Source organism: Mirounga leonina, unplaced genomic scaffold, assembly GCF_011800145.1.
Source record: "Mirounga leonina isolate KUSES-001 unplaced genomic scaffold, KU_Mleo_1.0 Mir_82, whole genome shotgun sequence".
Classification (NCBI taxonomy): domain Eukaryota; kingdom Metazoa; phylum Chordata; class Mammalia; order Carnivora; family Phocidae; genus Mirounga; species Mirounga leonina.
In genome coordinates this window covers 50,438,495-50,465,945 of record NW_023270825.1, presented here as the reverse complement: position 1 = coordinate 50,465,945, position 27,451 = coordinate 50,438,495, and the positions used below count along the sequence as shown (strand labels likewise).

At 34.2% G+C, this 27,451-nt stretch overlaps 1 protein-coding gene across 1 annotated transcript in view; it reads right to left on the bottom strand.

The window, feature by feature from the left end:
- The window catches only part of MDGA2 (MAM domain containing glycosylphosphatidylinositol anchor 2), a 797,493-nt gene that overhangs the window by 113,894 nt on the left and 656,148 nt on the right, over positions 1–27,451 (bottom strand). Inside the window, exon 9 of the mRNA XM_034992713.1 lies at positions 6,925–7,194. Coding sequence (XP_034848604.1) covers positions 6,925–7,194 — 270 coding nt within the window. The remainder of the gene's footprint in view (positions 1–6,924; positions 7,195–27,451) is intronic.

The window sequence follows — 27,451 nt, the reverse complement described above, 5'->3', positions numbered from 1 at the left end:
GAGGTGTGTCAAAAAGAGCTTGAATTTACAATCGAAGGCACACATTTTATTTTTGGCTTCCTGAGCCTTTGTCAGCCGAATCTGTCAAAGGAGGGTGACACCACCTCTTCCACACAATTCACAGGATTGTTTGAGATGAAAAAGATATAAGTGGAATCAATTTACACACTATAGAATGTTACACATTAAGAGTTGTTAGCACATATGATGCATTTGCTCTTTAAAAAATAGCTATAACTCATAATCTGGCTGAAACATTGGGATCTACTAGTTTATCTATTATAATAAATAAAATTCTAATAAATGTAATAAAACTCTGCCCTGAAAAATATTTGATTTTACATGAAAGTTTCTTACCTTTTAGAGTTATTATAGGAATTTAAAAAATTATTTATTTATCTATTTAAGAGAGAAAGAGGGGGGGAGAGAGAGAGAGAGAGAGAGAGAGAGCACACACGGGCAGAGGGGGAGGGGCAGCGGGGGGAAGGAGGAGAGAAATCTCAAGCAGACTAGCACCAAGGAGCCAGAGGTGGGGCTCCATCTCATGACCCTGAGATCATGACCTGAGCCAAAACCAAGAGTCTGACACTTAACCAACAGAGTCCCCCAGGCGCCCCAAGTTATCACAGGAAATTGTACTAGATATTTTTCCAATTTCATTTGCTCTTACTTCTGATAGTTGTTCATGATTTATCCATAATCTTATGTTGCTCATTTTTATATATTCATAAGAAATTAAGTATCTGGTTGAATAGAACAAACATATGCATTGCCAGGGAATAAAATATATTTTCTATTTGGACAGTATATAATTCAATCTGACATTAGAAAAAAAGAATAAAATATTTTGATATTTTGATTTGGAGTCAAATCTGATTTGGTTGTTATTTCTTCCTCTTCATTCTTCAAAACTAAGCAATGCTAGAGTCCTCCAACAATATTTTCTCCTGTCTTAGGCAATATTATAGCTCCCAATCAACCTGAATTTCTTTGTATTCATTGAGTGATAACATGTACTCCCTTTCATAAAACCTTCTCATCTTTGCCTTATTTGTCCTCTAGAATCTAATTTTAGTTCTGTGTCTGATCTGCTGTTGCTGAACATGGAGAAAATAGTAGTTCTAATATGTAAATCTGAATATTGTAATATACCAAAAGGAAAACTGTGCACAATCCCAGCACAAATATTTCCAAACTAGAGGTGAAATTAACAATCACAGGCAAATTTTTGCTTGGTAAAACCCTATTTGCCATGTTTATTTTTTTTTGTTTATTTTATTTTATTTTATTTAAAGATTTTATTTATTTGACAGAGAGAGACACAGCGAGAGAGGGAACACAAGCAGGGAGAATGGGAGGGGGAGAAGCAGGCTTCCCGCAGAGTGGGGAGCCCGATGTGGGGCTTGATCCCAGGACCGTGGGATCAAGACCTGAGCCAAAGGCAGATGTTTAACGACTGAGCCACCCAGGCGTCCCTATTTACCATGTTTATTGAAAGATATTAAATTGAAGGATTTCTTTAAATATTGCCATAGATAAAGCAGTTAGTTACCTTTATATGTAGGTTGTATTTAAAAAAAGATACTCCTTGTGGCAGAAAATGCTGGTATTTGTGGCAGAGAGACCCTATACTGACTTCCAGTGATTCTTATCTCTGGTTTTCAAGTTTTTTTGTGTAATTCTTTCCTACCGAAAGAGGGAAGAAACTGATGGATGTCACTTCAGTAATTATGTTATAATATAAAAATTTCATCCTAGCTGACCAGAGCGCTAGAGGTTCTTCTTGCTGGCCTGATGAAGTAGACATCCATGTTGGGAAGCCCACATGACAAAGAATTACAGGTGGTCTCTAGGACATGCAGGTATCTTCTAGGACATGAAAGTGGCCTTGGCCAGCAATGAATAAAACACTTGGGTCCTCTACATACAACCATAAGGAAATTAATTCTTTCAATAACCTTAAAAGTTTGGACATGATTCAACTTCCTGTCTGAAGGTGAGCCTCCAGATAAGAACATTCCAGCCAACACTTTGATTGCAGCCTTGTGAGACCCAGAACAGAGGATCTAGCTAAGCCATGCCTGGACTTCTGACACACAGAAGTTGTAAGATTATAAATGCGTGCTCTTTCAAGATGCTCAGTTTTTAGTAATGGGTTAGGCAGCAATAAGTAACACAGTACCCTCAATTCCATTGCTCATCAATAGAATATATTATGAAGTCTCTGATTAAACATATTCTTGTCTTTTCAAGTTATTCTAAGACCTCAATTGCCATGGTTCCTGAAAAGTTGCCTGTCAGTAATGGTGTTATGTATTCCAGGGATAAAACCGAGATTTTCCTTGAAAATCTCCATTTAATTCCATTGCAATATTTTCAATTAAGGCAATTTGAAATATATATGAGCAAGTGTGATATAATCTTAGAATAAAATCTATACTCCATAGCTTTTATTGCAGATACACCAATAGGATTGTCTCCAATGAGATGCAAGTAGAAAGGGTATCTAAAACTACTCCTTTTTAAGGAAGTTTCCTTAAAAAGAGGTAATTCACTGAAATGTAGAAGCAATTAGCTGGGACTTCAGTAGCCATTACTGCTATAAGATGTGCCATCTACTGATGATGATTGAACAATACGATGGAAGAGACCCGAATCCCTGAAGACTTTGTGGAAGAGCCATTGTTAGTTTCTGAAATGATACTTCAAGGCTTAACCTGAGTGTAATAATTTTCTATCTTGTTCAAATCACGGTTACTTGGAGTTTTACTGATACTTTCAGATACTTGAAAAATAATAACATACATAATTAATTTGTGAATTATAAAATAATATAGTATTACAACCTACACATCTCTAGTTGGCTGAGGAACAAGAACCAAAATGACCCTAGTAAAGGCATACACAAGGGTTACCATAATCTAGTAGTGGAGTACACAAAGGGCTAGTATTTAAGAATAAAGTAATATGTGAACAAAGGTAGAGAGTCTTGAAAATTTGTAATGATTTGGTGGCAGGCGGCATGATCTAATTTGACTAGAGTTGGCGTAACTGGTAGGATTGAAGGACAGATGATTTTATATATTCTATTTGGGATATTAATGAGTGATTTGAAAATTCATGACAATTAATTTATATATCACCTACAGGCCATGAAGATCATCAACATTTTCCAGTAAGAGTAAGACACATTTTCTAGGAAAATAAAGTCCCACAGTATAGAAAATGGACTGAAAGGGAAAGAGGCTGAATATTCAGATATCAGATAAAAGTCTACTGTAATATCCCAGATAAGAGAATATAAGGCTTTACAAGTGCAATAGGGATAAAAATAAAATGATAGATTCAAAATACCAAACAAATATACAACTGATAAAACTTAGAAACTGACATGATGGTGAAAGATTTCTGGGAGAAAGTATTTATTATTCTATTTCTGGTGTCCACCCTAGTACCCAGCAATTAGTAGTTACACAGTAAATAATTGTTAAATATTTTCCAGATTGCAAAACTTTCATCAGAAAGGAGACAATACATATAGGTTGTTTCATGTGTAATTATACTTTGTAGTTATGCAATAAAAATTCTTATAGAGTATATATTCACTGTTACCCGTTAAAGAAAACACTATTCCTTTAATATGTTTCATTTAAAAGAATCTAAAATTGTCTCCATTGATCAAATTTCTAAATGGTTTATAAGTCTAAATTTTATATAACTGTGTATATATACTTCCTGGAACTTGTAAAAATTCTCCGTAGAAAAACATGATAAATGGTGTTTAGGTTCCTACCATTGTTCACAAAGCTTACTTAAACCATAAAACAAACAAAACTATGCTATCTTTACCATAACGATATTAGTAAATAAAAGAAATGCAAATACACTGTATTTTGTGGTATTATAGTTAATATTTTCTAACATGGACAGTGCGCTACAAGCTAGGCTGTTCACTGTTCCCAAAATATCTTTGCTTACCTTCTTCTTTTCCTTTGCAGGAAAATATTCTCACACCCTGACCTCTCAGTAAACACAACCCCACTCACCTACTCCATATACTCCCACACAACACACACACATGATATAACTGGGAAAAGGAGGTGTGAGTTTTTTAACTTTCCTGGGAGCTAAAGTAAATATAAATCTGAGGGCTGCCATTGCCTTTTAGTTCAATTCTGTACATTTTGATGCATAGTGAGATCAAGTTCACTTTTGAGTGACTGTAAAAACTTCATGACTAGTGGAAGAGGGATCTTGAATTTGATAAAATAGCTATAATAATAAAAAAATTAAAATTTTCTTAATTTGGCTGTCAGAAAATAAATAGAATTGTCTTCAAAGATCTGTTTTGTGGATAAAGAATATATGCATAAAGAATATATGTCTTCTTCATATATATCCTATTCCTTAGTCCCCTCAGTATAGCTTCAAAGGGTTTTGAATTGTGGGAAATTCATAAGGATTACTAACTGTGATGTGTTTTATTTATTTATTTATTTATTATTATTATTTTTAAAGATTTTATTTATTTATTTGAGACAGAGAGAATGAGAGACAGAGAGCATGAGAGGGGGGAGGGTCAGAGGGAGAAGCAGACTCCCCACCGAGCAGGGAGCCCGATGTGGGGCTCGATCCCGGGACTCCAGGATTATGACCTGAGCCGAAGGCAGTCGCTTAACCGACTGAGCCACCCAGGCGCCCCTGTGATGTGTTTTAATAGAAGAAATAAATGTCTTTTTGAAGTTTCTTCGAGACCTCTGATTCTATGGAGTCATTGATTTCTTTATACAACTGACCCTTGAACAACAGAGATTTGAACTACATGTGTCCACTTACACATGGAGGTTTCTGGTTTTTTGTTTTTGTTTTTTGTTTGTTTGTTTGTTTTTACAGCACAGTACTATAAATGTATTTTCCTCATGATTTTCTTAATAACATTTTCTTTTCTCTAGCTTACTTTATTGTAAAAATAAGGTATATAATACATGTAACATACAAAATATGTGTTACAAGACTATGTCATCAGTAAGGCTTCTGGTCAACAGTAGGTTATTAGTAAAGTTTGGGGGGAGTTAAAAACTATATGAAAATTTTTGACTATATGGGGAGTTGGTGCTCCAAACTCCTGTGTTATTCAAGGGTCAAATGTTTATTTTCCCAGATTATACAATACTTGGAACTTAAATATTTCTGTTTTTCTTCAAAAATATATTAGATTGTATGTGGAAATATTGAAACAATGAGGCTGACATGAAGATAGAAAAATGCGCACAGTAAACAAATCAATTCTTGGGTCTATTTCCTCTCCTTTTGTGGGGCAATCCCTAACAGGTTTATTCCTTTCTGGAGCTATCAAAATCTACTTACTACACCCCATGGATCTTGAATGGGAAAATGGTGTCTTCTGGGAAAACTGTTTCTTCTGGTCTTATCTTTTAGTTCAGAAAATAGGATTTGGGTCACATAATAGAGAACAAATGAAAATCTTACAGAGGTAGCATGATCTAAACTAGCCTAAAGTTAGAAAACAATGTCAACAACAACAAAAAAATTAGAATGTATATAAGTCCCAAAAGTTTGAAGAAAGGGATGTAGTTAATTTTATGGAGTGTTTTTGTTTTGTGGGTTAATGAAAAAAAGGTGACCTATTTCTACCAATAAGTAGAAAACAACTACCTTTGAAAGATTCTTATTGTTTTGGGACAATAATAGGTAATTAAACAGTGAAGTACATCATGCCATTTAAATTACACTATAGAATAATACACTACATTTTCCTTCCTTTGTAAATATTCCTAGAATAAAAATTAGCAGTGAGGTCACCATGTAAGTAGTATTGTCCTAGGGACTTCTGGTTTTGTTTGAATAGTTCATTTTAAGAATCAAAGTAGAAATCTTTAATTTCAACTGAATGTTGATAAAAGGGATTGCAAAATCAAGAGGTGGTAAGGATCCAGCAAAGGGGACATCTTCATATTCTTTGGTTAGTCCATTACATTTTACCTATCTAATATCACAAAAAACTATTTTTTTCTAATATCTCAAGGTGATTCATGTTTAGAAAATTTTCTTATAAGAACTTATGAATAAAGATTTATATTACCAATGAACAAGTTTTAATTAAGTCTGAAACACTTTAATCATAATATTTACAACTGCTTTTCAGATAATACACAATGTCCAGTTTCTTCTTTTACTAGCATGAATACTCCAACTATTAAAACTAACTTTACCAGAACAAAATAATCCTGAAAAGGAATAAAAGGAATATATCCTCTCAATGTATGTCTAAACCCTAGCTCAAAAATCACACAAATTTACCTTAGTATATAGATTATAAAATAATTTACATAATTACCTAAGATTTAATACAGACTTAATATTTCTTTTAATATACTGTAAGATAATGACATCAAAAAGTATTTATTGATACTTCTTTTCTAATTTATTATATACCAGATACAACTTTATTGCTTTCTGTCTGAATATTTGTAAACCAAAGGTAAGCCAAGGACAAAATTGAGTTTCACCACATAGAGGTAGTAAATAAATAAGAAGAAAAAACACTCTTTCTACTATTAAGAAAACCAAAGCAGGTGTTGGTTAACAAGCAATTTTAGACTTGCAAAAGAAAATATGTATTAATATTTGCAATTTGATCTAAAAAAAGCTAGTTAAGATTTGTCACTTTATTACTTAAACACTCAAAATAAGCAACCTCTTCACCAAATCTTCTTGAATTCACATAAACTTCTAATTTTATAGGCACATGAACTGCTACTGCTAAAATAAATTTGCCTTGAAAAGAAATGAGTAACTCTAACTATAGCAGACAAGCTACTCATAGTATGTTCCATGGATTTGCAAAACACTTTCTTATATTGAAGATCCCTTGATCATATGGTGAAATACTTAGAATCTTACCTGTAACAAGAAAGCTGCATCTCCCAGCTCCAGCTTCATTTATGATGCTGCAATTATAAACCCCATAGTTTTCATTGGAAAGACTCTTCACCGGGTATTCTGTGTACTCTTGAGAGTCAAACTGACCAGTCCGTAATAATTTATTGCCCAAGCGCCACTCATAGGTCAGCACCCGTATTGGATAGGCTCTCAGGACCCGGCAGCTCATAGTAACACTTCGGTCTTGTCCTTGCCGGATCTCCAGAAAGGCTGGTTCCACAGCAGGAGGATCTGTAGAAGACATGTTAAAAACAGATGAAACACATGGTTTTCAATAAGCCAAGGGCTATTCTTATTGTGAGAAGCTATTTTTTTTAAAAGATTTTATTTATTTATTTGACAGAGACCAGCGAGAGAGGGAACACAAGCAGGGGGAGTGAGAGAGGGAGAAGCAGGCTTCCCATGGAGCAGGGAGCCCGATGCAGGACTCGATCCCAGGACCCTGGGACCATGACCTGAGCTGAAGGCAGATGCTTAACGACTGAGCCACCCAGGTGCCCTGAGAGAAACTATTTTTTTTTTAAGATTTTTAAAATTAATTAGTTAATTAATTAATTTGACAGAGAGATAGAGAGCGAGCACAAGTAGGCAGAAGGCAGAGGGAGAGGAAGAAGCAGGCTCTCCGCTGAGCAGGGAGTCCAACATGGGGCTTGATCCCAGGACCCTGGGATCATGACCTGAGCCGCAGGCAGCCGCTTGATCAAATGAGCCACCCAGGCGCCCCGAGAAGCTATTTTTAAGAACACATCTAGCAACAGGGAAGAGTCAGAGGTGGGTGGAGAACAAACCAGGAATTTCAGCTTGGGATGGGAAATGGGAAACATCGTTTACTGACTGTGGGCAGTGAATGAGATTCATTGCTTTAAAAAAGCATTTGCAGGTGAAAGTAGCAGAGTTCATTTTTTTTCTTTCTAGTTACTTCCCAGAACAAAATATCAGGACTATGTCTGGTTTATACTGTCAGCAACCAGATGATGTTCTAGGTGGAAAATGCAGAATCTCCAAAGTAGCATAAGACTTTGAAACAGATAAAGCCATTGGTTCATGTCAGTGAATTCTTTTTTTTTTTTTTTTTAAGATTTAATGTATTTATTTGAGAGAGAAAGAATGAGAGAGAGAGAGAGAAAGCATGCATGAGAGGGGTGAGGGTTAGAGGGAGAAGCAGACTCCCCATTGAGCAGGGAGCCTGATGCAATGCGGGACTCGATCCCTGGACTCCAGGATCATGACCTGAGCCGAAGGCAGTCGCTTAACCAACTGAGCCACCCGGGTGGCCCTCAAGTCAGTCAATTCTAATTATTCCCAGTTTGGCTTCTGAGTATCCCTTATTTAATAGAATAGGTAACTCAAGTATATAATTCATTTTCTAAATTATTTGGTCTGAATTTATTTGACTAAACGTCATAATATTCATGTGTAAACCTTAAGCAAACTTTGCAAATTATACCACAGGTGGACATTCACTGCAATGACTAACTTACCTGTTTTAAATGTTTTTTTTTTCTCTATTATTAAAATTTGCTATATTAGGTACCTAACCTTTTTGTTCTTGGTGGAAAGATTTCTAAAAAGAGTTACATACTTCTCTCATTATGTAGAATATGCAAAATATAATCCTTTTCTTAATGACTCCTAGTAGTTATATTAAATAACAATTACTTCCTGGGCACTAACGATGGGATTCATTTAATCAAATAAACCATGTGACCACTCAGGACTGCACTGCACAACACTCTTGCATCCTTGACTAGATGTGTATGACACCCTCTTGAGTTGTGCAGTATAAAACCCGTACAACTCTACTTGGCATCTCTTCCATCAAGATGCTAAAAGGTTTTAGAAATGCCACACCAAATTTGCCGTCCACTATTCTTTTCATGTTATTCCATCTATGTGTTATACTATCCCTGTCCCTTCTCATTGCCAATCTGTTGACTGACCCTTGCTTCTTTCAACAAATATGTTTAAACTATCTTACTAACTCTAATTTTATTCATAAATTCAATTTTGAGCTCTTCCTATATAACTGCTAAGAGTTTAAAAAAAATGAATGAGAAAAAATTCCTGTCTGCATTTAATTTATGATCTAACACAATAGGCAGATATTTAAATAGCTGATTTACAAAACTGAGGACAAAAAACAATTCTCGGGTAGAAAGTAAAGAAGTGAATAACACTGTGAAGATTGACCAAGCAAGGCATCTCAAGGAATGTGATACTTGAGCTTTGTCTTCCAGGATATATAGGAAATGGTCAGGTGGGTAAACAGTAAGAGAGGATATCCTATATAAGGAGATTAATATATACAAAGGTAAAGAGAAGATAGAAAGGAGGGGCTGTTCAGAGAAGTATAAATGAGTTAGCATAGCTGGTGCACAAAAGGTGCATGAGAACTTGGGAGAAAATAAAGATGGAAAGAAAGACAGGGACTCTATTCAAGGATTCTTGAATGTCATGTTATGGAATTTAGGGTTTATTCTTTTGGTATTGAGGATCATTAATTTTTTTCTATTGTACCTCATAATCCCCTTCATTTATTTCATCCATTCCCCCCCCATGCCCCTATGCCTTTAAATGACATCAAAATGTGGTTTAAAAAGGAGCCCCTACGTCAATTACCAGATTGTTTTCTGCATCTACAAGAAGTCTGTTTCTGTTTTGTTTGTTTCATTTGTCAGATTCCACATGTAAGTGAAATCATATGGTATTCGTCTTTGTTTGATTTACTTCACTTAGCATAATACCCTGTAGGTCCGTCTAAATTTTTTTTTAAATGAAGCCTTTATTGACTAAACCGATCTTTTAGAAAGACTGTTATGGCAGATAATAGGAACATAGACCTCAAAGGGAAGAGTCTGGTTACAGAGAAAATGAGAACATCATTGCTGAAAGCCTGAACTAAGGCAATGTCAGCGAAACCACAAATGATGCTTTAGATAATGAGATGGATAATGGTGTCAGTGACAAAGATGGGGAAAGAAGGAGGGGTAATTTAGGGTACAGTGGACATGTTGGACATGTTGAACTTGTGCACCTGCTAGTCACACAGCAGGGATACCTAGTAGGCAGGTGTTTCTTCATTTCCAAATATGTAGGTTATTTTTTTATTGTCTCTTTGTTCTGATTGTTTGCTTAATTGAGTCATGGTTAGAGAAAATAGTCCATATGATTTCAGTTTTCTGAAATTTGTTGAAACCTGATTTATAGCCCAATATATAATTGATTTTTGTTCTATGTATGTTTGCAAAGAAGGAATAGTCTGCAGTTTAGGGATGTGATGTGGTATTGGGTCAAGTCTGGCAAATGAGTTGTCCAAATCATCTACATAGTTGTTGGGTTTTTACCCTACTAATTCTACTTGGATTAATTTAGAAGAGTGGTTAAACTCTTCCAAAAGGGTAGTAGTTTAAAAACAATTATTATAGTTCTGTCTCCTTTTTGCTTTACATATTTCGAGGTTATGCTACTAGGTACATACAAATTTGAAATTGCTTTATTTTATTGATAAATTGAAGCTTTTATCATTTTGCAATAACCTCCTTCATCTCTATTAAAGTTTTATTATATAAAACTCTACTTTGTCTCAATTAATGAATATAGTTACTCTGACATTCATTTAGTTAGTAGTTGCATGTTACGACTTTTCCATTCTTTTAAAGTTCCATTATCCTTATATTTTACAAGCATCTCTTTTAAACAGCATGTGGTTATATTCTATATTTTTAAGAAAGTCTGGAAAACTTTTTATTTTACCCAGAGCACTTAACACTTTATTTACATTTACTATGACTACTGATATATTTGAGTACAAATGTACCTTCCTGTTTTGTACTTTCTATTAATTTTTGTGATCTTTTTTCTTTGTCTTTTGTCAGATTTAATGGATTACATGATTATTCCAACCCTTTTCCTGCCACTAATTTTAATTCTCTTTTCTTCTCTTAAAACCTTTTGGACATTATTATAATGTTATACCTGCACTATTTTTTAGAATTGTCCAGATATACACTGACTCATTTGCCTTTAATTCCTTCTTTCACTACAGACCTTACAAATCTGTGATCACTTTCCAAATTTTATCTAAAGTACATCATTTAGATTTATCTTTAGTGACCTTTCTGATCTCGATTTTCTGAAAATATATTTTTAACCTATTCTTAAAAGATGTTTTCCTTGTACATAGGATTAGAGATTGGCAGTTATTTTCTTTCAGCATATTAGATACAGTTCTACTGTCTTCAGAAGACCATTACTGCTGTAGCGAAGTAAGCTCAAAGTTTCACACTTTGAAGTCACTGTGTTTTTTTTCTACAGCTACTCTTTCAAATGTTTTTACCTTTGATGTTCTACAGGTTCAATATAATGTTTTTAGGTAGAGATTTCTTTGTACTTAACAGTATGTGATTTGCTGGGCTTTTAAAATCTGTTGATTTAAGTTTGATGTCTTTCACCTAAGAAATTTCTGGAAAATCTCATCATTAGCTCTTAGAATACCTGTGCTTTTTTCTTTCTATCCTCACTTGAGTGTCTTTTGCATTCTGTCTTCCATGTCTCATATAGTCTCTTCCAAGTTTTCCATTTCTTGCTTTTCCTGCATTGCATTATGAATAAATTCTTCTGAGCATTAATTCTTTCTTCTTCTCTACTTAATCTGCTAAACCCATCCATTGTGTTTTTAATTACAATAATATAGCTTTCAGTGTTCTGAGTAGTTCTTTTGTATACTTGTTATGCCATTACTTTTATACTTTCTCATTATCCGCCAATATAGTAAGGTTTGTCTCTTATTTCTTTAAAGTAATTGTTTTATACTGTCAGATATTTCCAGTTATGGTTTTAAGGATGTTTTTCTGTTGATATTCTCTCAGGGTAACTTGTTTCTGTGTATTCTTGGTTAATTTTGAGTATGTGCTATTCATTGTTCTTTAAAAATATTTATGGGAATTCTTTAATGCCTAAGATGATGCTTTCTATCTCTAGAGAGATTTGTGTCTACAGACAGCTACTGACCTCAATGTATAGGATCACTTTAATCTAAGTTCATGGATTAAGGTTTTACTTTAATCATCCAGGTGATATGAATTTGAGTTAAAAATCCAGATAAGAGGCAATTTGTGATTATAACATAAAGTATGTGCTCCCACATCACCCCTACCTTGCTCACTTCAAAGGCAAGTTTCTTAGAAGTAGGAATGTGTAGACTGGGTTTACTTCTACTTTACTCTTACCCTATGGATACAGTCCTTTGAGTTCCAACTTCTGTGGGTAAAATTTTCCCCCAGGATATACTCTGGGTTTGGAGTTCTGCACCCCTTGGCCAGAAATGCCGTCAACACTGAAGCTTAAATTCGCCCTTGTCAGCAAATGCCCTCAGGGCAAAATCAGCCCCATTGTCTTGCTTTCTTATAAATTTGACATCGTATTTTTAAAATAAACATTTTAATGCTTTTAATAATATATTTAGAAACTTCCTAGCATTTTGGTTGTTTGCATTGGAAGGAAGTTGAGGAATATTTTGTCTAATATATACCCAGAATCACACACATGTCTCTGATAACCAAGTGGAAATATGGATCTAAAACTCAAAATGGAGGCCTGGCTGCAGGGTATGGTTTTGTTTTGTTAAGATAGCTCAGAGAGAACATAAACAAAGACAAATAAAATGACAAATTTGGATTTACTCCTGAATATAGTCACTTATGGGGTTAGAGGAAAATAAAAGCTACTATAGGAGAATAAATATAAATAAGCAGAGAGATAAGTGGATCCAGAGAGCTGTATTACAAAAATTAAAAGATTTTAATGCATTATTTGAAGTAATAAAATGTGCCAAATATTAGCAATATACAACTTTAGATATATATATACATATATATATATATATATATATATATATAAAGCAATATACAACTTTAGATATAGACAAGTTTAATATCATAAATGATTATAGCAAAAGTATTTTCTGTGGAGTATATGTGTGTTGAAGATTTTTGGCATGTGAAGGGATGGTTAAATAGTAGAGATCAGGAATGACACCTATTCGTTCAATAATATTGTCCATGATTAGAAATTATTAATTTAATAGAAACTATTAATTCTACCTTCAAAGTATATCAGGAATTTATACATTTCTCTCAATCTCCACTGCCACTATTAACTCTCACATGGACTACTTCAAATGTCCTGAAGTAGCCTTCAAACAGGCCAGTGTGCTTCCTTTTTTGACCTTCTATGTCTCGGATATTGGTCAGATATTCTTTTACAAGAGAAATCACCTCTTGTTATTCTCCCATTTAAAACACTTTATCGACTCACCCCTGCTTTTTAACCAGTCCTACAAGGTCCTACAAGTTCTGGCTCTGGCCATATTCTCAACCATTTTTATCTTAATTATATTTCAGAAACATACGTTTTCTTCCTATTTCTGCATGAGAAGCCCTTTCTGGATTCTTTCTTCCCCAGTTGTTCTTTCCTTCACTTTTTCCATGGCTGTCTGATTCTCATTGTTCATATTTTACCTCTTTAGAAAACCCACTTGACTACCAATTAGTTAAGTAACTCTCCTACTATTAAGAACAAAATGTTAGTAATAATTGTATTTATTTCCTGCATAGCAACACCATTTGTTCATATCTAGTTCATATAAGTTCCATTATAAAGGGACTTTAAACTCCCTGTCATTGCATCATCCTCTGTATCCTCTGTATACCCAACATTATAGCTAGTGCCAGATCATTACTGAATGAATGCATAAAAGAAGAATGAATGAATGAATGATATAAGAGGGTAAAGATGTCCACAAGATCTTTAATATTCCTTCCATCAAGACCTGGGTTCTATGTCTACTCTGTGGATTCTGTGTTCAACCAATAGATCAGAAGTAATGTTCCATCATTTTCTAGGCCCAGGCCTAGACAGGAGATTGGGAGTTTTACTTTCTATCTCTTAAAATACTTATTCTGGGAGTGCTGACCCATGAAATAAGTCCAACTACCCTACTAAAGAAACCATCTCAAGAGGCCCTGAGATTATACTGAGAAGGAAAGGGCAGAGTTAAGGTCAGCCTTCCAGCCATCCCCACCAGGGTTCCAGACATGTGAGGCCATCCTCTACCTTCCAGACCAGACCAGCCATCATCAAAATACCACCAAGTGACCCAGATAATACCACATGAAACAGAGGAATAGCCCAGGCAGGTTCTCTTCAAATTCTTGACTCGCTAGGGACTAGATAACTAGATATCATAAAATGCAATTATTTTAAGCCCCTAGGTTTTAGAGTAGTTCACTACACTATAACAGATAACTGACAAAAATGCCTCTGAGCCTTCAAAATTCATCAGTTTGATATTATGAGTGGAGACTTGGTAGAGTCAAGCAAAAGGACAAACGGACAGGGCCATGGGGAGAACACAGTTTAAGCAACAGACCTTGGATCCAAGTTGGCTCTGGAAGGATATGAATTCAGAAAGAAACTAATGGGGGAAGACAATCAATGGATTGAATTACTAGGACAATTTAAAAACCTGCAAAGCAAGTACACTGAGGTCAACAGTGTTAGGAGGCCAGAAAGTTTTAGCTGATAAACTGAATTTGTTGGAATTTAATATTTCAGAGTGGGGAGGTTTGGAGTGATTATAGGATCAGAGGTATATTCACTGGAATGAAAAGCTGAAGTGGAGTAGAGATTAATGATACTAGGGTCAAATGCAAATATGTTAAGTGAATACACATTTACTCTCATTACATTTGTTTTTGTCTAAGCGTTTGCAACTGCTTATCTTCTTATAAATTTGTTTTTAAATGGCAAAGGTCAAAATATAATTAATTGTACTTACCATGGCAATATCCTAAAATACATATTTACTTTTTGTATGAATGTTTTTCTATGGGAATTCTTTGAATGTGTCTGACCTATTAGATCATTTCAAATAATGGATTTTTTAGACCCACACTATATATGAATGTGTCATTCATCCAAACCTAGAAGATTCAGTCCACTAATTTATTAACAGCCTATAAAAACACTGGATAGTGTTGGGTTAAATCTCTTCAAACACAGTGTATTTTCAAAAAGTTCAACAGAGTCTGGGTTGGAAAGCATCCCTAAATGAAAGTAATCATTACTGTTATTTAATAGAATGCCCAAACTACTTGGATTCCAGGGTGGTTCCTTAACCAAAATAAGCAAGAAAATGTGAAACTGAGCACACTCACTGTAATCCAGTCACATTTGCCTATGGAAAATTACATGACATAAGGTGCACTTTAAGCAAACTGGGTATTAATGAGCTCAGCATTTCATTCCTTAGAATACCCAGTGAGAAGAGACCTACACAGTTAGGATTAAATGGTGTAGTGTGAAGACTTTAAATATGATGAAAAAAAGCTTCAAGTGTGAAAAAAGTTAGAGTTCGCTATTCTGATAAAATAAGTGTTTCATGGTCTAAGAGTTATTCAGTATGCTTTATTATGAAGCATTTAATTTTAAGAAACTGTAAATAAAAAAATTATTGTGAGAAAAAAACCCACTTAGATAGGAAAGACTCTTTAGGAGAGATAAATAGGTAATTGTGTTCTGTTCAATTGAATAAATGATTCTAAATTTATACCATTATATTCTAAAAATATACCATTATATTATATTAAATCTATTCACTTACATTAGTAATGTCTGGTTCAAATTTTTCTTGTTAAACCATCTCCCTACATATATACTGAAGGGAGATGGTAATAAAAATAATAATTATATATGTTGATATTGAATGTTTACTGAGTTCTAGGTACTGTGTTAATATATTCACATGATTTATCTTTTTATAATAGTAACTCATTTTATAGAAGACAGTGAGGCACAGAAATGTTAAGCAAAGTCAGCAGGCTAAAAAGTAGCAGAAGGATTCAAACAAGTCAATTTGACTCCAGAGTAGGCTCTTAACTATAACCTATGCTTCATTCTTTCCAATTACAAATACTACCAATTTTTCATGATTAAGTGCTTCCTACAATATTTCCTTTGAAAACATTGGTTATTAAGGTTATTAATTAAAATAGACATTGGTCTATTCACACTGTCATTTAGAATGTATAAACTTGCATAGGTCAAAAATGGAAAGCATGTTTTATGGAAAGCATAAAAGTATTGCAATAAAACTGCTAGGTTAAAGAAAAAGTGTTGTTAATAATGGATTTCAAACCAGATTCAAAATGTAGTGTATATAACAAAGTACTTCATATAAATGAATTTCTGTATTATCCATATATTAATATATATAATGAGTGCATGTAGAAGATTAGCTTTTAGGTAAAGGTGTAACATTTTAAAGTTATTAAGGATTTTGATTGGAATAAAATTATTAAGTAGAAAGTGCTCACAATTAATTCGGTTTTAGTATTTATTATTCTTGTACCTACTGGTTCCAGATGTCTGGCAAGTGTTCCAAGTAGGGTATGGTTCTAAATCTTTAAATCCATGTACAAATGTCTAACTTATTTGGAAAGAGTAACCCATGAAAACACCCCAACTATAGAGAAATGTGTACTAGTGTTTATTTCTTAATAAGGGGATCAGAGACAAGTTCATGATTTCTTCTAACACTGTATATGAATAAAACTTTACCTCTATTTCTTAAAAACAATTGCCAAGTACCAGAACTGTAAACAAAACAATACTTTTGATTTACACAAATAATAAAAGACATTTAAATATATAATAAAAAAGCTTTCAAGCTAATTTTTAAAAATGTTAATATAACCCATTTTTAAGTCTTTAAGGGAGTGTAAGACTATGGATGTTACCTATGCATAGGACCCTCTTCAGTTTACTTATAGTTAAAAGAAGAAAATAGTCACCTGTTTGGAGAACTTCAGTGTACGTATCATCCTAGTTATTTAACTCTTAGAGAGGTCACTGCTAAACATGTACACATTAGGGTCATTTCTTCTCAAACCATTTCTTTTTTTTTTTTTTTTAAGATTGTATTTATGTATTTGACAGACAGATAGCGAGAGCAGGAACACAAGCAGGGGGAGTGGGAGAGGGAGAAGCGGGCTTCCTGCCGAGCAGGGAGCCCAATGCGGGACTCGATCCCAGGACCCTGGGATCATGACCTGAGCCGAAGACAGACGCTTAACGACTGAGCCACCCAGGCACCCATTCTCAAACCATTTCTGCTCAAGTCAAATACTTGTCCAATTAAACACTTGTCTGTTCTTTGCTGTTCTTTGTTTACAGAGATCTGGGGAAATTGTGCTCTTAATAATAATAATAATTTAAAATCCAATACTTAGGTGGGAAAATCCAGGAGTTTGAATGTTAGGTCAATGAATTAAATTCTTCTGTTGTCCAATAAAAATAGTGAAGTTGCTACTTTTAGTGTAGGAAAACCTCTCTTTCTGTGTCTGTGTGTGTCTTCTCAAACCTCTTCATGGTCTTGTAATTATATCTATCTTAGTGGTAAGGACACTAAAATTCAGAGATGATTGGGAGTAACCCGTTTATGCACTGAAAAACACTAAGGATATATGAACCCAGGCCAATTTACCTTCAAAATATTAGCCATTTAGACTTTACCATGTGATTTCTCTAAGCATTATGTTACTATAAGGATATGGATTCAAAATATCCTTACTTTATTTGTATCAATCAAGCACATAAATAGAGAATTCTTAGATAATGCTGGGTACAAGATGATATATTAGGGAATTAAATGAAAATGAATAAAAAATGGCTCCTGTTAACATACAGTTTACAATCTTAGTATAAAGGTAATATCTTAGTAAGTGTAAGTAAGCACAATTTAATATGAACAAGCTATATGTGAGTTTTTATAAGGCAATAACTGATTAATTGCTGTAGTATAATGGGAAATATATATTTGATCTTTGTTCTTGATTCCTGGCACAGAGTTCCTAAAACTCTTGGAATTTCCTGAGTGATAAGAGTGCCCTTTGTTATTTATGACAAGCCCCTTTCAAGCACACAGAAACTTCTGCTAATGAGGTGAACCCTAACCAGACCCTAGCTAAGGATGTGGGATGTGGGCTGGTTTCCAGAAAGATCAAGCCATGATTAGAAGATGGGCACTTTCTGTCCCATCCCCTCACCTCCAGGAAGGGAAGAGAGGCTGGGATTAGAGACTTAGTTCAAGTACTACTGGCCAATGATTTAATCAATTATGCCTACATAATGAAACTTCCATTAAAAATACCTCAACAATGGGGTTAGGGAGCTTCCAGGTTGGTAAACACTGAAGTGCTAGAAGAGTGGTGCCCTTGCAAAGAGCAAGGAATCTTTCCACTACCCCTCCCTGCCACCCCATACCTTACCCTAATGTATCTCTTTCACTTGGCTGTTTCTGAGCTACATCCTTTATAATAAACTGGCACATTTAAGGAAAGTGTTTTCTTGGGTTCTATGAAGTATTTAGCAAATTATCAAACTTGGAAGGGGAGGAGGTCTTGGGAACTCTCAAAATTATAGCTGGTTGATTAGAAGTATGGATGGCAATTGGGAATTGTATCTGGTGTCTGACATGCATGGAATCTTGCAGGACTCAGCCCGTTAACTCGTGGGATCTACACTAACTCCAGGCAGTTAGTGTTGGCACTGAATTGAATTTTGGACTCCCAGAGGTTTCAAAGAATCAGATAATTGGTGTTGGGAAACACACTACTTATTTGGTGTCAGAAAGAATAAGAGAATTGCTAACCAAGCCTTAAAATAAGCCCAACTTATTCAGCAGAGAAAGATATGAATAAAGATGGACTTAGCCAAACCCTGCAAACTTCTCAATATCTTCTTCTAAGTGTATATTAAAAAATGGGGATTGAAACAACACTTTTAGGATTAATCTACTCTGTATGGCTGTGCAAGCACATTTCACGTACTTATGACCTCATTTAATCCTTACAACAATCTTATTTATTTATTTACTTACTTACTTAGAATTTTTTTAGAGAGAGAGTGAGAGCACATGAGCAGGAGGGGCAGAGGAAGAAGGAGAGAGAATCTTAAGCAGGCTCCCCACTGAGCACAGAGCCCGACTCAGGGCTTGATCTCAGGGCCTTGAGATTATGACCTGAGCCAAAATCAAGAGTCCAATGCTCAACCAAGTGAGCCACTCAGGTGCACCCTCACGTCAATCTTTTAAAATTATATTATGATCTCCATTTTACATATAAGGAACCTAAATCTGGGAAGTTACATTCTTGAGCATCCCACACATTACAGGTAACAGACTTTAGATCCCAAACTGCTTGACTTCAAAGTCCGTGTTCTTTTCAACACAGCAACTTGAGGAAGCAGTATCAAAAGCAAATTATAAATTAGTCTTTAGTGTAATGTTAGTCTACCTCAGAAGTTGGCAATACAGGGGAATGTAGTTTTAAAAAAAAATGTCTATAACATTTGTAAACAATTGGCAGGAAAACACCACCAAAGATTTGGCAATACACTTTACAAAATTAGTGTTCCCCTCTCTACACAAATATTTTGAGATTCTTGGTAACTATTACCTCACATCCTTAACAGTTTTCTCTGCAAGATGAAATTCTGGAATTACAGTGCAGAATTATTAAATTGTTATACTATTGAAAATATTTGTATATTTGTATTATCGGTATAAGGCACATGATGGATAATATATAGAACCACCACAATTGCTTCCTCATAACAAAAGTGATAGATACTCAGTACTCCTGTTTTATGGAAGCTTTGTTTTATAAGATTAATAAATAGTATTTATTATTTAGCCATACTGTTTCTAGGTCTAAAAGAAAGTGAAGAATAAACCAACTCTGGATAATCCAAGGAGGTTTTTAATGATCCAATTGATTTAATTATTTGGATAGTTTCATTGATGAAATCAGCCCTAAAATCTACTCCGATTTTTCCTTTACAGACCTTTAGAGCTTAACTATGTGTCCATATAACTGAACAAGCTGGTTTCAAAGCTAAAATACTTCCATAAAAGCTGGAAACTTGACTCAGAGCAACAAAGTCAAGTAATATTTGAGATGGAGTCCTTTGTGAAGAAGCAGAAGAAATGCAAGAAACTAAGTCCTCAAAACCTCGACCCTTTCTGTCCTTTGTATTCATTAATGCAAGGAATATTTCAAAACATAAGCAATAAGGATCATTTTAATAAAACTAGCCTTTTAATTAATCTAAGTCAACCAGGAAGGCCAATTAAGCAGAACAACCTTCTCAGGAAATGAAATTGCAATATCCACAGTTTGTGCTGATGTCTGATTTACAATGCATAGTAAATGAAAAAAATAAGTGACTAGATTTGACAAGTTTTGGATCTGGACTGTAGACTATGATGTCATGTAACTATCCTTGTGTTTTAAAAATTGATATATGTTATAAAAGTTCAGTTTCACAATTAGTTCAGTTTAAAATAAAACTGAACATAAATAGAATCATTTCTTCCACTATCACCTCAGAATAAGTTTTAGGACTGAACAAACTGAGGAACCCATCGAATGTTCACTTTTATATAATAGAAGAAGAATCTGCATTCAGAAGCTGCAGTAGCTTACCAATGATCACAAAGCCAATTCTCAAAACTTTTGGACAAGAGCTTACATTTTATATTTAGTTTTAAGTTCAGGAGGTGAAATTCAGTTCATTCTTTTCCAAGAGGATGTACAGTTTCTGATGGAATTAAAGGGGAATGGAAAGATCTATAAAGCAGTGGTTCTGACATAGAAAATTAAACTTTGAATAAATTAAAATAAAAATCCTTGAATATTGTTGTGGTTCTGGTACGAAAATAAGACACAGAAATAAGAGATGTGGATTTATAGAGATGACTTGGGGACTCCTCTAGCACACGCACTGGGGGTGTTTAGAAAAGAGAACATGACATTGGGAATAGGAAAGTGAAGTAAGTAGAAGGCAAGGTGAGAGGGCATGGTTTACGCAAACAGATTTTGGCAAAAATAAAGGAAACAAAGGAAAAGTTAAGGTACTCAATACAGTAGAAGTCCTGCATTTTCATGGAAAGTGCAATGGTTATTTGATAATAGCCCCAATTAAGTAAAACATGAATGAGTTTGGTCTAACAAAAATATATTTAAAATGTTGCATTTTCTATCTGGAAGTCCATTATACATAGCCATTTCATATGCTGATTGCTCTTGTTAAATCATTGGATTTTACTTAAGAAAACAGATGCCTACTTTGACAAATGAAACATGAATTCATTCACCCTTTACAAATCAGATATATAGATAATACAGATCCTTACTACAATAGTGAATTTAGTATGTAAGAAATTTTCAGAAATAATGAGGGGGACTCAACAAAGAATTATCCTTGAAAATCTTGATATGAAATAATGAAGCCTAACCTAGGCCAAAAGTGGATATGTGTTGCTTTAGACTCGGTAGGAAGGAGCTATTAAAAATGGTCTCCAACACCAAAAATGTTAGCAAGTAGAAGCTACACAGTTTTCAGTTTTTGCTCTTAGCTTATGATATCCTTCAAACAGTGTTTTTATATTTGGTAGATACTTTAGTTATCTTATTTTCTTTGAAGGTTGAAGACAGTCTTCATGTAAATGTATTTATACATAAAATATTTTCAACAAAAACAACAAACAAATAAGAAAACAAGACCAAAATGATTATAATTCCAGTGGCTACAAAACTGTATCATCAAATATAGTTGTAGTTCCAATATGCAAATAAGATACACTGTTTTAATTTACTTGTCTGCCTTATAATAACAAAGATAAACATCCTCATGAAAAAGACTATTAAGAACAATCGCTCATATCCAGAAAATACTTAAATTAATATATCATTCTAATTAATATATCATTCTAATATATCATTCTAATACAATATTCAAAATGGCTTCTTCATTTACTATAATTTGATGAAAACATTTAGTATACAGTATGTCCCTCTTATCTGTGGTTTTCACTGTCCAGTTTCAGTTACCTGCAGTTAACCACCATCCTGAAGGATGTCAGACATAAGGTCAGACAGAAGGACAATAGAAGCCTAAGGCTACATCACAATGCCTGTGTCATTCACCTCACTTCATCTCATCATGGACATTTTATCATTTCACATCATCACAAGAAGAAGGGTGAGTACAGTATAATAAGATTTTTTTTTTGAGAGAGAAACAGAAAGAGAGAGGAACAGAGAAGAGAGAACTCACATTCACATAGCTTTTATTAACAGTTTATTGCTATCATTGTTGTATTTTATTATTGTTAATTTTTTTTTTTTACAATTTCTAAACTGAACTTTATTATAGGTATCTATGTATAGGAAAGAGCATTGTAATATAGGGTTTGGCACCATCCACGGTTTCAGGCATCCACTGGGGATCTTGGAATGTATCCCCTGTGGATAAAGAAAGACTATTGTAGAGGCTAATAGTCAAGAAGTACCTTAAATATCATTTATGTAGAAATAGGAGATATAGGTAGTGATTTAGACAGCCATGTGTTATGCTACTGACATTAATTACAGGGATCTCTAGTGAATGCTTTCAAGATACACTACATACTTCAAAACAGTTAATGACTACCTAAAAAACCCCTGTATTGTTTCACTATATTTCACACAGTGGTGAAGACAGAAGAAGCAAAGCCCTTTTTTTAAAAAAATTTTTTATTGTTATGTTAATCCCCATACATTACATCATTAGATTTAGATGTAGTGTTCCATGATTCATTGTTTGTGCATAACACCCAGTGCTCCATGCAGAACGTGCCCTCCTCAATACCCATCACCAGGCTAACCCAACCTCCCACCCCCCTCCCCTCTAGAACCCTCAGTTTGTTTTTCAGAGTCCATCGTCTCTCATGGTTCGTCTACCCCTCCGATTTCCACCCCTTCATTCTTCCCCTCCTGCTACCTTCTTCTTTTTTTTTTTTTTTCTCTTAACATATATTGCATTATTTGTTTCAGAGGTACAGATCTGGGATTCAACAGGAAGCAAAGCGCTTTTTAATACGCTGTAAATTCTTGTATATCAAGGTACTGTATATCTGAAGTTTCAGCTACTGGGATTATTGTTGGTAACAGAGGAGGAAATGCTTTCATTGCTTCTGCCAAGTCATAGTTGCTGCATTTGCAAACATTGGGAAATGTTATAGAAGCCCTATTAAGAAGTGCTAAATCTCTCCTAAAGAATGATTCAGAGATGTAAGACAGTATTTATATCTCCATTCACACATTTTGGGATGTCTTTTGGTAATTGTGCATTTATATTAAATACTGAGTTTGCAAAATAGGTGCTTTCCTAGAGTTTCTGTATATAGATGCATTGACTGAAATGTAAACACATTTGGGTTAGTGTGTGACTTTGTAAAATGCCTATATTTCAGATTCGGAAAAGTTCTGACCATCTCTGATTTTAAAAGCCTTTGTTTTCATGGTTCAGTGCTATTGACTATAATTCAATAAACCAGTTACACATATCCTATCACTGCTAGGGCAAACTAATTTCTATCCTTTTTAAAAGAAGAGTAAGATGAAGGAAATGTATGTTGGATAATGGTAAAGAAACAATTTTGAATATAATTAGCAATCAGCCCTTAGACAGTTGAACCTGGAGAAAGTGGTGGACAAGGTCAATAGCCACTTCAAAGACTAATTTATGAGCTTAAAGATTGAGTAAGTCAAAAATGCTTTAAAGTTTTCTTGTTGGCTAGCAAAAAATTATGCTATGGAATCACTGTCAGTCAGCTCACCCCAATATTGTTTGTAAATTAAGTTATAACTACTAAGAAAAATAAGCAATTAAGAAATCAGCAATTAAAGAGTTTAGAATAAAGCTCTTTTCCCCTTTATTATTAGAAATATAACTTTCTTTTGGCTTCACAATTCGCCTCTCCATCTAGACTGGCTTCTTTTGAGAACATGTTTAGAAACAAATGAAAAATATTGTTCTAGTCTGGGAGAAATTACTGGTTATAAATATTTTTCACAGATAATGGACTGTTGAATTTATATTTTTAAAGGAGCAACCAAGCAAAATTCAAAATTTCATATATTTTATGAAAAGTACATTAACATCTAAAATTGGGTCAAAAATGTTGATAATTCTTTTGCATTCAGCTATGTGTTTTGAGAATTCAGCTGAATATACTACATCCATTCTTCTGTTCTATTATTAGTTACCAAGGCAAGGATGTGACCATAATCCTTTAAGACTATAAAGGGAGTTTCTGAATTAAGAGAAAATCACAAATGTTCATCTACCTCCTCTTTCATTTCCTTGAAAAAATACTTAGAGGTTAGAGCAGGTTAGAGCATTTTAAATAATACCATTTGAATTTGGAATAGGTCTAAGGGCATCCCCATGTAATGTATTAACCTTTCCTTCATATTTGAAAATGACCTCACATTAGTAAGTAATGAATTTCAAGCTGGTTCCCCCAAGAAGGATGGCCATTCTTTTCTTATGTCCATGGGCATGTCCACTAGGAGTTGGGCTGATAGGATCCGTATGAGTGCCCATGAAATAGAACTAAGGCTACTGGCTCTAACAGATTCTGAATCCATCATCTGGGATAGAATTTACTCTTGAAATGATCAGATAAGAAAGGGAGGGCATTTATTTTTCCTATTTTATAGATGGAGAGACTAAAGTTTATATCATTTGCACAGAATAAAGGGTGGTATAGTGATTACAGTTGTGGTTGGAAAGGTAATAGAATCACCCAGATAATTAAAAAGACAAAACAGGGGGCGCCTGGCTGGCTCAGTTGGTTAAGCATCTGCCTTTGGCTCAGATCATGATCTTGGGTCCTGGGATTGAGCCCCGCATCAGGTTCCCTGCTCAGTGGGGAGTCTGCTTCTCCCTCTCCCAATTCCCCTGCTTGTGTTCCCTCTCTCTGTGTTCCCTCACTTGCTGTCTCTCTAATAAATAAAATCTTAAAAAGAAAAGCCTTTGTTTTTCCTTGAAAAAAAAAAAAAACCCACATATTTATGTCAATGAATAAATATCTATTGAGAAAAGGAATTATGTGAAGCACCATGGCACCATGTAAGAACTTTTTTCTAACTTTTGAGAAACTTGGAGTCTGAACTAAAGATAAGAAATAGAAAATACAAGGTATGTATACCTTTTAATACCGTTATATGCAAATCAGTGTGTCAGGCACTGTGAGAAATAAAACAAGTCCCTATCCTCACAGAGCTTATGGTCTAGTTGGGGAAGACAAGGTATAAATAAATGAATATTTAAATAGTATAATGGATAAGTTTACTAGAGCTTGAGAAAGGTCAAGTGGTGGGTGTGAAATGAATGGTATAAAGATTTAATGCTTTAAGTTTTTCATGAGAGGAGAGCATCCCTGGGGATGGAGTCATTTAAGTTTTCATAAGGTAGTTTTTAAACAACCTGGAGAGTACACAGGGACGAAGAAGCCTCAAAAATTGCAGAAAAAGTAACATGGTGGAAAGATGCTGGGATGGTAAATCTGGACCATCCTTGAACTTTCACTTAAAATAGCTGGGTCTCAGTTAACTCAAAGATTGGGACTGACCACACAAGTGAATGATTCTGTCAACAAAATCAGGTGGCAAACCAAAAAGCATGTTGACAACAGCAATGCGTAGGAAGGTATGATTTTAAGTGCAGCATGGTGTCAGAAGTTGAGTAATATCTGATAGGTATTGAACAAGATCCATACATTTGATAATTCAATCAAATATTAAATCTTCTTTTGGACACTGTATTCCAGAGGTAGGTCAGACACAAGACCCACTCTCAAGTCCCGCTTGCAGTTTTCCTCAGTAGATAAGACATTCTTATTAGTGACTATAATGTAAGACACAGTGTCATACAAGTGTTAGCAGGAAGACAAGTGGGAGAACCATGTACTCATGCAATTAGTCTCCCAAGCCTTGGATAAGAGGTCCCTAAATTATCAAATTTACGCAAGTTTTGAAATATTTAATTATTGGCTTACAAATTTGTTTTAATATATTGATGGAATAAAAAATTAGTTTCTTTAAAAACTAATAAAAATATTTTTAGAAGTATAACACATATCCATATGCGTTCATGAAGAAATATTTAAAAATTATATTACAGGAATATTAAAATAAGCAGAATAATGATTTTGAGTATATAATGATGTACCTTATTTAATTTCTTCATTGAATATTTGTCATTAATATTTATCTAATAAATGTATTTCTCCATAAGATCATATTATTTTGAATTTTTCCATAAAGTTTCCTATAATTCACTTCACAGTTGTTATTTTATGATTAATAAATTTGAATTAAGGTAATATTCAATTGACTTTTCTCTGTCAGCCAGAATTACTATTAAGAAAATAGTCTCTTTAAATGTGTTTCCAGAGGGGCACCAGCAAAATATTCTTACCAAAAGCTGAGATATCCCAAAGTGCCAATGGAGATTTAAAAATTAAATGTCATACATTTGAGTGCTCATTTAATTTGTTCAATCTCCTCTTGCTCTGTAGGGATGAATTTCAATATTTTCCTGGTTGCAAGCCTTACTTTCACAGTAACATCCTTGTACTGGAAGTTTCAAAAGCTGAAATTTTTGGCACTCCACACATTGAAAAAAATTAGTTTCAGATGCATGGTGTTTTTCACTAACATTATATTTGTTATTCATGCCATTCAAAATGGGGAAGAGATGATGAGAGTGTTAATTCTCTTATTCATCCAGCAAAATGCTACCCTCACAATACCCACTGAAGTGTTCAATAAAACTAGTTTGAATATTGATTTATTATTAATACAGAATTAATAGTATCACTAATATTAACAAGTATAAATATAAGGCTATAAATACATTAGTAACAATAGAAGTATATTATTGTAATAAAGATGCATCAAAATATTTTTTATGATTCCACTGAACATCTCAAATCAGATCTCTGACTTCCAACTCTTAGAAGACTTCCTAACTAACCTCTACATCCTCAGCCTAGATTCTTTACTTATTTTATCAAAAACAACAAACTATACCCAGTATTTAATTTTCCTGGTGTGAAAATAGGTATCTGACATGCATTTCTAATTCATCAAACATGAATTCCAGTTCCTAGGGAAATAAAAATCAGGAATGATAATCTCTAGGGAAGTGTTGACCAGTCATATTTCCATTTTTAACTTATTTTTATGAATTTTTATAAATAATTTCACATGGTTTCCTCAAGATTCCTTGCTCACCTTTAACCAACAATGATCCTCCAAAAATAACTTTGGCCCAGGTTTTGGATTACACTATAAGGAAAGGCCTCATTGAGGCTTGTCCATGCAATATGGAATATATCATCTGCTGATTTTGCTCCCTCTTTTTACATATGTGTTCTCTCCTTTAAGAATGTTGAGTGAAAAATGCTATCTATCATACAAATATACAAAATATAATCAAATCACCCATAATATTTCCACACAGAAAAGAAATGATTCCTGCTCACATATCCATAACCAGCAAATCAATGCTATTATATCCAAATCAAGACAATGGT